We start from the raw sequence: 13,267 nt of genomic DNA, 5'->3' as shown, positions 1-13,267 counted from the left end.
ATTGGACATCCAACAAGTACAACTGTAAAATGCAGCAATTTGAAATTGACCTGAAAATAAAAAATAAAAAAAAACCAAACACAGCAGGAAGAGGAAAGCAGGGATGAAACAGAAAAGGGGCAAATCAACCAAAAACAAACAAAAAAAGAGGTGAAGGAGAAGTTGGGAGGTGGGAGGGGAAGGAGAAATTACAATATCCTGGAAAAAAGGGAGTACAGTCAACCCCCGCTTTATCGAGGGTTTTCCCTTGGAACGTAACTAATTTTTTCTGCGGATTCCCCCGGTAATAATATTTAAAATATAAATTATTTAAGCAATAAATTATAACGCGTGGTGCTCAACCAGTCACACAACGCACGAGACAAAGTTTCGCATGTGAACTTCGAATATTTTCTACGTTTTTTTTCTCCAAGCCCTACGATGCCGCCCAAACGCCCTGCACCTTCTCAGGCTTCTGGCAAGGAACCGAAGCGCCAGAGGAAGGTCCTGGGACGCTCCAGGAGAAGGTTATGGTTAAGGTGCTCGATATATGCTTCGGGAAGGAAAAAAGGTTTGCCGCTGTTGGACGATCACTGCTCATACCCAGCACCTCAAAACCGACCAGACCAGACGAGTAGATTTTTTGGGGAGGTGTCCATTCATCGCGGATTTTCACTTAGCGCGGGGAGGTTTGGAACGTAACCCCCACGATAAACAGGGGATTACTGTACTTGGAAATGCGGTATTTTGAGGTGAAAGAGATCACAAGTATGGATGGGGGATAACCTGAGTTCATGGTGAACAGCTGTCTTGAATCCATGGAAGGAAGAATGGGGCTGCACAGACAGGGTAAGTTGGTCCCACTGGTGAGATAAAAAGGACAAATGAGTGGAGGTGAGCAGTGATCATGGATTTTTCTGGGAGGGACAAAGCAAGGAAACCACAGAGAATTGAAGTCCAGAAATGAAGGCGTAGAAGACAGTGACCACCAACCTGCCTGTGATAGACCCATGGACTCAGCTTCAACAAGGGAGATTCCATTGATCTTGAAGGCCTTGGATTCCACTGCATCAAGCTGAGCAAGGTGTGAGGCAGGGGAACCAGCCGGGGGGGGGGGGGGGGAGCAGTACTCCATCAAGCTGCACGTGAAGGCCTTGTCGGTAGGTAGGAGTTCAGGTGTGTTAATGAAGGACTTTGTACAACGAAGGATGCCCAGTTGATGGCTGGCTTTGGATGCAAACTTTGAAATGTGGTTTTCCTAAGAAAGATTATGTTGATAGTGAGACCCAGGAGTATTAGGCCATGAGCCAGACCCGGTAATTTTTGGCCACCGGTACCATCCAAGGGGAATAATGCTCATCGTAATTTTTGGCAGGGTATACGTCTCTACTCAAAAACTATGTGATAGCATTGCATTTGTGGTAGCCTTTTGTGTGTTATTAGCGGTTTAGTAAACCCATCCCAAAATAATTAACCTCCACCATCGAAGATCGGAGGTGACCGTTTTCACCCCTTTCTGTTTGTTTGTAACTGACGAAATCTAAAGATTTCGTAAGTATATTGATGACTTCCGTTTGTTTGTTTGTTTGTAGGCACGATAACTCGAGAACGGAAGAAGCTACCAATGTCAAATTACACCACGTGATTCAGGAGGGTGATGGCTAGTGCTGATTAGATTTTGGTCAAAATCGGTCAAAGGTCAAGGTCACAGTGAGGTCAAACATCCAAAAAATGATAACTTGAGAACGGAAGAAGCTACCAATGTCAAATTGCACCACATGATTCAGGAGGGTGGTGGCTAGCACTGATTAGATTTTGGTCAAAATCGGTCAAAGGTCAAGGTCACAGTGAGGTCAAACATCCAAAACATTCGATTTTTGATGGTTTGGTACAGAATCATCGTAGAAACTTCTGGTTTGCGTCGCTACCTTCTCGAGAGACAGCTTTTATTAGACAAGGTCAGAGGTGAAGTTGACGATTTCGTAAGTACCAGTCTATGACTGCTTGTTATCTTGCCAAAACGAAGTTTTTGCAAGATATGTCAGTCAGCTTGTATGTTTTTTTTTTTTGTCTGTCATCACGAATAAAAAATTCTGCAGAGCACAGTTATCATTGGAAATTGTTGTAACTTCGCATATCAGAGGCCTATAGAGGTCTCTTTCAGCGCATATAATTTTGAACGTCAAGGTCAAAGGTCAAGGTCACTGTCGCAAATCAGGGGAGTCGACGAAACCCTTATTTTTTGAGTAATTTTGATCGGATAGTCTTCAAACTTCATGGGAATATAGTTCATGGTCTGGCGCTCAGCTGATTAATTTTTGGTGGCGATTGGCCTAGACCTTCATATGTTTTTTTATCTTGCCAAAACGAAGTTTTGCAAGATATGTTAGTCAGCTTGTATGTTTTTTTTTTGTTTTGTTTGTCTGTAATCACGTATAAAAAATTCTGCAGAGCACAGTTATCATCGGAAATTTTTGTAACTTCGCATATCAGAGGCCTATAGAGGTCCCTTTCAGTGCACAAAATTTTGAAGGTCAAGGTCAAAGGTCAAGGTCACTTTGGCGCAAATCAGCGGAGTCGACGAAACCCTTATTTTTTTTGAGTAATTTTGATCGGATAGTCTTCAAACTTCATGGGAATATAGTTCATGGTCTGGCGCTTAGCTGATTAATTTTTGCTGGCGATTGGCCTTGACCTTCATAGTTAACGCCTAAGGTCAAACATATTTGACCCCAAGGTCAAATTTTCAAGTTTTAGGAACCATATCGTGTAGTACCTCAAATTGAACACCTCGACAAGTGCTTTCTAGATATGTCAAGCTTGAGACATTATGATGTCATTTGGTGACGTTATGAGGCAAACGCATATTTTTCATGGTTACTCTGTAGAACGATTCTCATCGGAATCTCTCGTAGGCAGATATTCCTCAAGGAGTCGCTTCTGGTGGATAGCAGCTCTGTTCACCTCAGTGTGACCTTAAAGAAGTCACACGTGGTCACCTTTTGGCAAGATACGGGTAACCCTGCGGGTGACATTGGTTTATTTTATTTGTTTGTTTGTTTGTGAACAGTATTACGGAAAAACTCCTCGACGGATTTCGACGAAACTTGGTGGGGGGATTAGGTATGGTCCAAGGATCATGCCATTAGATTTTGGACTCGGTCCAAAATCCAATATGGCCGCTATGGCGGCCATTTTGAAAAAATATTTGAATTTTTTTTTTTTTTGGCATTTCTACACATTTTAAGTGATTTCCAACAAAAAAACATGCCAAAATTATAAATGCGGCTGATTTTGGAACTTCAGGTGGATATACCCACGTAAAATCAATTTCTGTCTCAAGGAATCTGCTTATGACGAATGAATTGAGTATGTGAAAGTTAAAAGTAAAAGGGAAAGTTGCAAACTATAACTCTGTGAGCACTGTTGACGTCAAATTGAATGAATAGGATATCAGGTTCACTTGAGTGACCTAGCAGTATTGGCGGCGGAGGTTTTGCACTCTACCGAGTGCTCCCCCTCTAGTTTTTTCTGAAACTGGCATAAGACAAAAGAAGACATTCTATTTAAAACTAATGGTTCTCTCTTATTATAGGCTATATATTCTTGAAAATTGTTAGACACATAGCTCATGTTATTTGCTTTTCAAAACAGTTGTTAAAACTAGCCTAGCATTTAGTGTTTGCAATTACAGGCACTGATAGTCCAGTGTTGATACATTGCAGAACATATTATTTTGTTTTCATAAAAAGTGGTACGGATATTGAAGAACTAGATAATTTTTTGCCCATACCCTAATTAATGGATACGATGTTTAAATACGTGAATTTGAAGAAAATTTAATCATAAACTAAAATAACAATATATTTTAAGTTAGATGTACATTATAAATGTTATTGTTATTATTGTTACCCCACCCTCCAAAACGAAAAATACCACAAATCAAAGAAAATTTGTTAATTTTAGTTTTTCTTGCATACAGGCGACAAATACATTGATAAAAACATCTTAAATGATTTGAAGGTTCATGATTTTATGTATGAATATAATGTGTAAATCATCAACATAAATGTATAAATCATACATTTGTCAAACGGACTGAAATGTACCGATATTTGCAGACTGCCAGACTGTGAGAACCAGGCATTCATCTTTGAGTCAGATGATGGGGAAAGTTTCGATGAGGATATTGATTATGATTTTTAAGTTCATCTTGAACATTTTATATCACTTACAATCAGTGCATATGATCAGAGATGTCTTAGAAACTATAAAAGGACCTATCTTTGGTTGGTAAGACAATATGTTTATCAGCAACACATTGGGTCGAGGTAATGGCCTTGTTAGTGTGGAACACCACATTTGTGTTTCTATTCTGTAATTTTATGCCCCACAAGAGAAGATTGTGTTTCATTTTCACATTTGACTCATTCATCAGATTGCACATGATTAACCATCTTGCTCCTGTCTTATTGGTTTATATTGTGTAATACGGGTGTTTGATACCTTCATATGTGAATTATTGAGTATCTAAATCCCTGAAATTCTATATTTTTTGAGAAATTACAGGAAAAAAAATTAATCTTGTTCATGAACATGCTATCATTTACCTTTGTTTGATTCTTGGAATGTATCCTTCAAAAACATTAATCTTGTTCATGAACATGGTATCATTTACCTTTGTTTGATTCTTGGAAAGTATCCTTCAATAACAGGGAAAATATCATGACAATGACCAAACTACATAAATCCGTCTAAATTAGGTATTTTTTTCATTTGGGGGGGGGGGGGGGTCGGGGTAACATTGTCTGCTATAATGATCTTAATATACAACATACAAAAAAGAAATTGAGATTTTTGGATTTCTTAATAAAGTTGCGAAACACTCATGTAATTATATTGTTCCAGAACTTTTATTTACTTTCCACAGTAAATGATAGACAAATACTTTTCTAAAGGCGGTATGCTTTATCACACAGGAAATAGACACCGATATATGTGTCACCAATGACATACCTTTCAACTTCGGCATGTTTAGCATTTTTTGTTGAGAAGCAAATGATCCGAGCAAAAGGTAAGACAAATTTCAATATAATGTTTGACTGAAAAAAAAAAAAACGTTAATGTGAAGTTGGATGTCTTACCTTGTACTGGTCATTTTGCACAAAATCTTATTTAAGGGTAGGCATATAAACAGGGTGATAACACACAAAAAGCTACCACCAATGCAATGCTATCACATATTTTCTAACTCTAGAGTTGTATTATATACCTTGCCAAAAATCACTATGATAATTATTCCCCCCAGATGGTACTGACCAACCCTACTGGCTCATGGACTATATGAGTGACTGAACTGCCTCAAGAGAATTTTTAGATCCTCGTGGAGGATCTCGAAGTCTTACGTTGTTGTTCTTCATATTCTTCTTGTGGACTATTTTTGTTTCACAGCCTACAGTTTTCATCCAAACTTCCTGAAACTTGGCATATATATGTAAAAATACCCTGTGCAGACAGTAACCATCTCCGATTTTGAAAATTCCTCCAAGAAAAAAAAAGTTATGACGTCAAAATATCTCTGCTAATGGAAATCGGCTAAAAAATTATCTCGGTTATTAAATCGGTTATTAAATATAGGATTAGCCCAGAACCCCCCCTTAAATGCATGTTTAGCCAGGTTTTTTGGTAATCGGACGTTACATGTGTGTCGGGAGGTGTAGCAGGCTGTCCATTGTTCATACAGTGGTGGTGTACCGAGAGGCACCTTCTTCTTCTTCCTCCCCCCCCCCTTCTAACTAGCCCCCACCCAGAACCGTGAGACTCAGTCAACAAGACGTGTCAGCAACCCATTGGCGGAGAGCTGTTGCAAACTCGAATGAGGGACCAATCACGGGTCCCCACAGGCGGTCCGGAAAAGGCCCACCCCAAAAGGCAAGAGGAACTGCCTGAGGTGGGTCGGCGATCTGCTTCGTGAGGAGCGTCTCGATGAGCTGTTCCTCCTCGGCCATGGATCCAGCCTGCAGGACCTCCACAGGTTCATCCTGAATCCAACCACGGAGCCTCTGACTGTCCTTACTCCCTGCACGGCTCGACACGTCTTTCCATTCCATCGATCCACCAGCAGAATCCAACACCCAGATTTGGCCTAGTCTGGTGTACGGGCCAGGTCTGGATTTGCATACCGGACCTTGTGAGAAGCCAGCTGGAACACATGATAGATCTTTCTCTCTTGTGCCGTCGACATTATGGGGGCTGGACGCGCCGAGGCTGGTGTGTGAGCGGTGCCGACAAAAAGGACGTCGTCGCCGCCATCTTGCCACGCTGCATGCTCGAGCTTGGGCGCTCGAATCCGACACCATCGGCTTGTCACGAGCTGCATTCGTGCCTTCGACACTTTTCCTCTTGTCCATGAGGCACCACCAAGTACTCCGTGTCTTGGCTTCATGTGGCCAGGCCTAAGGTATATTTCACGAGGGCTTCCTTCGAAACCCGTATCCGTCGCTCTCTAGTTAAGAGCGGGTTATAGATGAATGATAACATTCGTGAATGCTTTGCTTGTGTCGTGTTTCCCCGATGTGTCCCCAATAAATCTGGCTGATTCATATGAAAGTTGCCGCCTTGAATTTATTCGGTCGCGCTGAGGAACAATCGCTCGATTTATATATAAAACCAAACTGGTTACGGACTGGCAGACTTCGCTCGGTCTCTGACAAACCCAGTCTGTAGCCGGGGTCTATATCCCCAACTGGTACGGCCCAGGGGTACGTTGGTATCGTGATCTGAGGCACGTGACCCGAGACCTGTGCCGAACTAGCCGGCGTTATAACCCCTGAGATGGCGATGCTGTTAAGTGCCGCCGAATCTATAACACTATGACGTCATTCCTATTTTTTGTTTCACAACCCAGAGTTTTCATCGGATCTTCATGAAACTTGCCATGTATATGCAGAAAGCCCGGGCGCAGGCAGTAACCGTCTCCGATTTTGGAAATTCTTCCTAGAAAAAAAGTTGACGTCATAATATCGCCACTAATGGAAATCGCCTATACCATTATCTCCGAAACTAGACAAGCTGTTTGAATTTTGTTTGCGGGAATCAAGCCGGGCATTAGCACAGACAATTTATCGCAAACCTGATACATCACAATGACGCCATATTCGTTTTTATGACGTCATCATTAAGAGGATGAGGATCTTAGCTCATTTGAGCTTGTTTAAGAAAGTAGGGGGAGGGATAGGTTGCCAGATGTTCCTTTCCAAGAGAAAGTAAAAGAGAGAGAGAGCGGGAGAAAGAGAGAAAGAGTGAGAGCGTGGGATTTGTCAGGATTGAAAGACATATTCCAAGTGTTTGACCAGTTTGTGATTTTTCTCAAGGTCTGAAGAGAGGGAAGAGGCTGCTGCCTGTCATGGCAGAGGATGAGGGGTTTCATGGCGGAGGGTGGAGTCATCAGCAAAGAGATAAAGGAGATATTCCAGTCAGATAATTGATAAAGATCAGGAATAGGAATAGGCCCAGAACACTGCCTTGGGGCACTCCAGCCTTGACAGGTAGAGGAGATGAAAGGATTCCGTTGAGAGCCTCACGTTGGCTTCGAGAGTCGGGGAAGTCAGGAAGCCAAGTGTGGAGTTGGCCTTCGATGGCAAAGGCAAAGAATGTTTGACCAGCTTCTGATTCTATTAAAGTCTGCAGAGAGGGAAGAGGCTGTCTGCCAGTCTGAAGGATGTGAGATGATACAACAAATGGTGGAATAATCAGGAAGAGTTAAGCAGGATTTTCCAGGGAATCATGGTTTGCAAATGTCACCAGTGTTTTGGTGAACACTTGTGGTGTAGTGTCTTGTTTAGATGTTCATCGGTTTCAACAACGTGGACCCCAAGCTCTTCTCCCTCCCTCTGATGACCTCTCCACACTAACCTAATTCGACTGACAACCCAACCACCTTTGCTTTGTATCATTGCCTATCATGCCTTATGACTCCAAGCATACACCATTTACAAAACTCGCTGAGTCGCATCCAATCACAGTGGCATTGTCTGTTCGGTCCTCTGTCCCTGCCAAGAAAGGCACACTTCGTTGTCCCTTAGCAAATGTTCTTCTAGCATTTTATGGCAAAGTTATTGAACTCTCCCAGCATGCTCCAGAAATCGTTTATCAAAATTAATGGAAGCTGGGTGTGGCCAGTTTTCTTGACCACATTCCCAGAATAAAAACCTCATTATCCTAACACACCTCCAATGTCTGCTTCACCACCAATTGTGATGAAAACATTGATATGATAATTTTGCCATGGAAATATGGTTATAATCCAAATGGAAAGAGTTTCAAAATGCGAAGCCAATCTGCTTTGTATTCGGACTTCTTCTTCTTCTTCCGTATGCGAAACTGTACCTTTGACCTTTTGATCAAATTATTAATTTGTCTTCTCCATATTCTCACAATAAAGCTTTGCTGAAAATTTGATGACAAAAGCTAAAATGGTAAAAAAGTTACGGCCCGGACAGAGAGAAAAACAAAACACACCACGCACGCACACACTAGCGGGGGACGGGCTAAGAAATGCTGACAGCATTACCTGCAAAAGAGGCAAGGAAGCGGTTGCGGGCCTCGGATTGTGCAAAGACCGACCCTCCATATTCCGCTTCGATCTCCGCTTCAATATAATACCTAAAGGTAGAGGCAGGACTCTCCATCATGACGTCAACATCGCGAGTGAGCAAGGCATGTTAGACACAAGTACTCCAGGACATGCTCAACTTCATACTATATTCTCCAAATCAAGTGCCGCAGCAGGTTGAACATCACACAAACAAACATATTTTCATCCACATAAAGCATTCCGTCTTCATCACAAGATGGGAGTAGTAAGGAGGGGGTATAACAGGTGGGGAGTTCGGCGGTGGCAGATTTCAGGAGGTGCAGTGAATTGGCACTGAAGTTGGGAGAAAAAGAACAATTCAAGGAATATGAACATTCATTGCAAAATGGGAATTTTAAAAATTAATTTAAAAGGCAGAGGTACGTTTAAAGACGTTGCTGGAAGAATGCAATAAAGGAGAATTAAGAGAAGGGAGAAAAGAAACGTCGTAAGAGTTGGACTTTTTAAACACAGGATGAAGGAAAGGTCGACTTGAAGTCCGTTGAAAAAGAAGAGGAGAAGTGAATTATGATACAATACAGAGACCCACACGTGTGAAAGAGGAAGTTGAAACGTTTTAAGATTTGATGTGGATTGGCCGATTCAGACAGGTGTACATCATAAATGGGCTTCTCACCTTTGCAGAGCGGAGGGGAGGACAAATTATTTTTGTTCATATTCGACCTGTTTTTATATTCGTTTTAATATTCAATTTGGTCACACACGGCAAGAACTTCTGTGCCACGATTTAATGAACACCCAGCACAGTGTCATTCATTGCTTTGCATCAGAATAGTCATGCACTTGTTCAAAGAGGAAAACAGTACTGCTGAAAAAGCATGACCATACACTGCCCAACACAACACCAACCTTCCCCACAAACATGGTGATCAGACTATTATTTGAAAATGTCCATTCGATGGTTACATGGTAGAAAGTAGTGAGACTTTAATATTTTGCAACCATCATCCCACCTGGAGATGTGGTGTCCAGTGAAGAGCAGTGCAGAGGTGAGTACACAGACGTATAGCTTAACGAGGCGCTGCAAAGGCAGGGACAACGCCACAATGCTCAGGATGTGGCCTGCGGAAGTCAGTCGGAAACAAAAGAAAAAGAAAGGAGAATGTGAGTTTCGGAGTCACATCAGCTATTTCAAAGGATATGAGCACAGGTTCATGAAAAACTATCAGTTACAGACAATATAATGATCGAGCAGTAAGGTCTTGTGGTTGGCAGGGGATGCCTCATTTGCTGTAAACATGGCAGAACAGCAGCTCAAGTCCATCCCCACTCCCCCAACAAAAGCTGCATGCTTCTGGGTTTGAATCTTAGGCAAGTCTCCTTTCACGCAATTTGAATCTTCAGTGTAATGCCGATGCGCCCACGCACACGTGCCGATGCGCGTGCCGCCGTGCCCACGCCACCGCGCACCTGCCGCCATGCCCACGCGCTGACACACCCACGCCACCGCGCACGTGCCCACACGCCGCGTGCCCACGTGCCCACATTACATCATTTCAAGGAAATATATCATTACACTACATGGAAGACCCCATTGCATTACACCACGACAAAGTCATGTTTTATTAAAATACGTTATTTCAACAAAACATTACTTGCCCGATAAATAAGGTTGCACACAACCTCCATACTCACCGAGGTAGAAGAGGTTACACACGACTGACTGGTACTTTGCAAGCAGCTGCTCGTCCTGTAGGCCCAGCAAGTCCAGGTACTCTTTCCCATCCCAACGGTACAACCGCTCAAGCACCAGGATACTTGGAACTCGCAGAACTACATTGCCCACAGCTTGCAGCCTCTCCCGTGAGGACATTCTTCTTCTCTGTGCACCACACACACTCTCATAGATACTGTGTACCACACTCACCCCCATAGACCCTGTGCACCACACACACTCTCATAGATACTGTGTACCACACTCACCCCCATAGACCCTGTGTACCACACTCACCCCCATAGACCCTGTGTACCACACTCACCCCCATAGACCCTGTGTACCACACTCACCCCCATAGACCCTGTGTAGCACACTCACCCCCATAGACCCTGTGTCCCGCCCTCACGCCCATAGACCCTGTGCACCACACTCACCCCCATAGACCCTGTGCACCACACTCACCCCCATAGACCCTGTGTACCACACTCACCCCCATAGACCCTGTGTACCACACTCACCCCCCACCCCCATAGACCCTGTGCACCACACTCACCCCCATAGACCCTGTGCACCACACTCACCCCCATAGACCCTGTGCACCACACTCACCCCCACAGACCCTGTGCACCACACTCACCCCCATAGACCCTGTGCACCACACTCACCCCCATAGACCCTGTGCACCACACTCACCCCCATAGACCCTGTGCACCACACTCACCCCCATAGACCCTGTGCACCACACTCACCCCCATAGACCCTGTGCACCACACTCACCCCCATAGACCCTGTGCACCACACTCACCCCCATAGACCCTGTGCACCACACTCACCCCCATAGACCCTGTGCACCACACTCACCCCCATAGACCCTGTGCACCACACTCACCCCCATAGACCCTGTGCACCACACTCACCCCCATAGACCCTGTGCACCACACTCACCCCCATAGACCCTGTGCACCACACTCACCCCCATAGACCCTGTGCACCACACTCACCCCCATAGACCCTGTGCACCACACTCACCCCCATAGACCCTGTGCACCACACTCACCCCCATAGACCCTGTGCCGCACACTCACCCCCATAGGCCCTGTGCACCACACTCACCCCCATAGACCCTGTGCACCACACTCACCCCCATAGACCCTGTGCACCACACTCACCCCCATAGACCCTGTGCACCACACTCACCCCCATAGACCCTGTGCACCACACTCACCCCCATAGACCCTGTGCACCACACTCACCCCCATAGACCCTGTGCACCACACTCACCCCCATAGACCCTGTGCACCACACTCACCCCCATAGACCCTGTGCACCACACTCACCCCCATAGACCCTGTGCACCACACTCACCCCCATAGACCCTGTGCACCACACTCACCCCCATAGACCCTGTGCACCACACTCACCCCCATAGACCCTGTGCACCACACTCACCCCCATAGACCCTGTGCACCACACTCACCCCCATAGACCCTGTGCACCACACTCACCCCCATAGACCCTGTGCACCACACTCACCCCCATAGACCCTGTGCACCACACTCACCCCCATAGACCCTGTGCACCACACTCACCCCCATAGACCCTGTGCACCACACTCACCCCCATAGACCCTGTGCACCACACTCACCCCCATAGACCCTGTGCACCACACTCACCCCCATAGACCCTGTGCACCACACTCACCCCCATAGACCCTGTGCACCACACTCACCCCCATAGACCCTGTGCACCACACTCACCCCCATAGACCCTGTGCACCACACTCACCCCCATAGACCCTGTGCACCACACTCACCCCCATAGACCCTGTGCAGCACACTCACCCCCATAGACCCTGTGCACCACACTCACCCCCATAGAACCTGTGCACCACACTCACCCCCATAGACCCTGTGCACCACACTCACCCCCATAGACCCTGTGCACCACACTCACCCCCATAGACCCTGTGCACCACACTCACCCCCATAGACCCTGTGCACCACACTCACCCCCATAGACCCTGTGCACCACACTCACCCCCATAGACCCTGTGCACCACACTCACCCCCATAGACCCTGTGCACCACACTCACCCCCATAGACCCTGTGCACCACACTCACCCCCATAGACCCTGTGCAGCACACTCACCCCCATAGACCCTGTGCACCACACTCACCCCCATAGACCCTGTGCACCACACTCACCCCCATAGACCCTGTGCACCACACTCACCCCCATAGACCCTGTGCACCACACTCACCCCCATAGACCCTGTGCACCACACTCACCCCCATAGACCCTGTGCACCACACTCACCCCCATAGACCCTGTGCACCACACTCACCCCCGAGACCCTGTGTACCACACTCACCCCCCCACACCCCCATAGACCCTGTGTACCACACTCACCCCCATAGACCCTGTGCACCACACTCTAAAACCATGCACCATGCCAACCCTTACCCCTACAACACTCTCCCCATCAATCCCCCAAACAAGACCTACCCCCAACGATCTCCTTTCTTCAACCGCCGTTTCCACCAATTCCGGAACAACCTTCACATCAAACCCAAACCTCTCTTTCCTTGATCTTGCTCCTCAGTTCGTTGTTTATCGAGTCCAACAACCTGATCCACCGAATGCGGTTATACAGTCGTTACATTACATCAACACACGGACTTTTGCTGCTTCCGATTCAACAGCACTTTCCAAAACAATCTTATTTCCTCTTCTCTTCACATTCAACCTTCTTTTTCATCACTCACTCACTCACTCACTCACTCACTCACTCACTCACTCACTCACTCACTCACTCACTCACTCACTTCCAGGCAGAATGTTCGCTGACAGGAAATGACGTTGGGTTCCGTTATAGGCTTCTTCTTCTTCTATTCAATTTCGTCAGCCAGTTCTTCTTCTTCTATTCAATATTGTCAGCTTGTTCTTCTTCTTATTCTTCTATTCGATTTCGTCA

At 45.6% G+C, this 13,267-nt stretch overlaps 1 protein-coding gene across 3 annotated transcripts in view; it reads right to left on the bottom strand.

The window, feature by feature from the left end:
* Nucleotides 1-13,267, bottom strand: part of LOC147016147 (RING finger protein 145-like) — a 23,923-nt gene extending 10,656 nt beyond the window's left edge. Inside the window, exons 1-5 of one of the 3 annotated variants that reach the window (XM_085848896.1) lie at nt 13,119-13,267; nt 12,799-12,920; nt 10,271-10,457; nt 9,589-9,697; nt 8,552-8,643 (exon numbers count right to left, since the gene is read on the bottom strand). In XM_085848896.1, the coding sequence (XP_085705022.1) occupies nt 8,552-8,643; nt 9,589-9,697; nt 10,271-10,448 (379 nt within the window). In that variant the 5' untranslated portion in view covers nt 10,449-10,457; nt 12,799-12,920; nt 13,119-13,267. The other 2 variants (XM_085848897.1, XM_085848895.1) reach the window with 2 other exon arrangements.

Source organism: Eptatretus burgeri, chromosome 12 (assembly GCF_056783735.1).
Source record: "Eptatretus burgeri isolate ZD-2024b chromosome 12, Ebu_testis_v1, whole genome shotgun sequence".
In the NCBI taxonomy this organism is placed as follows: Eukaryota; Metazoa; Chordata; class Myxini; order Myxiniformes; family Myxinidae; genus Eptatretus; species Eptatretus burgeri.
This window is presented reverse-complemented; position numbering and strand designations above follow the sequence as displayed.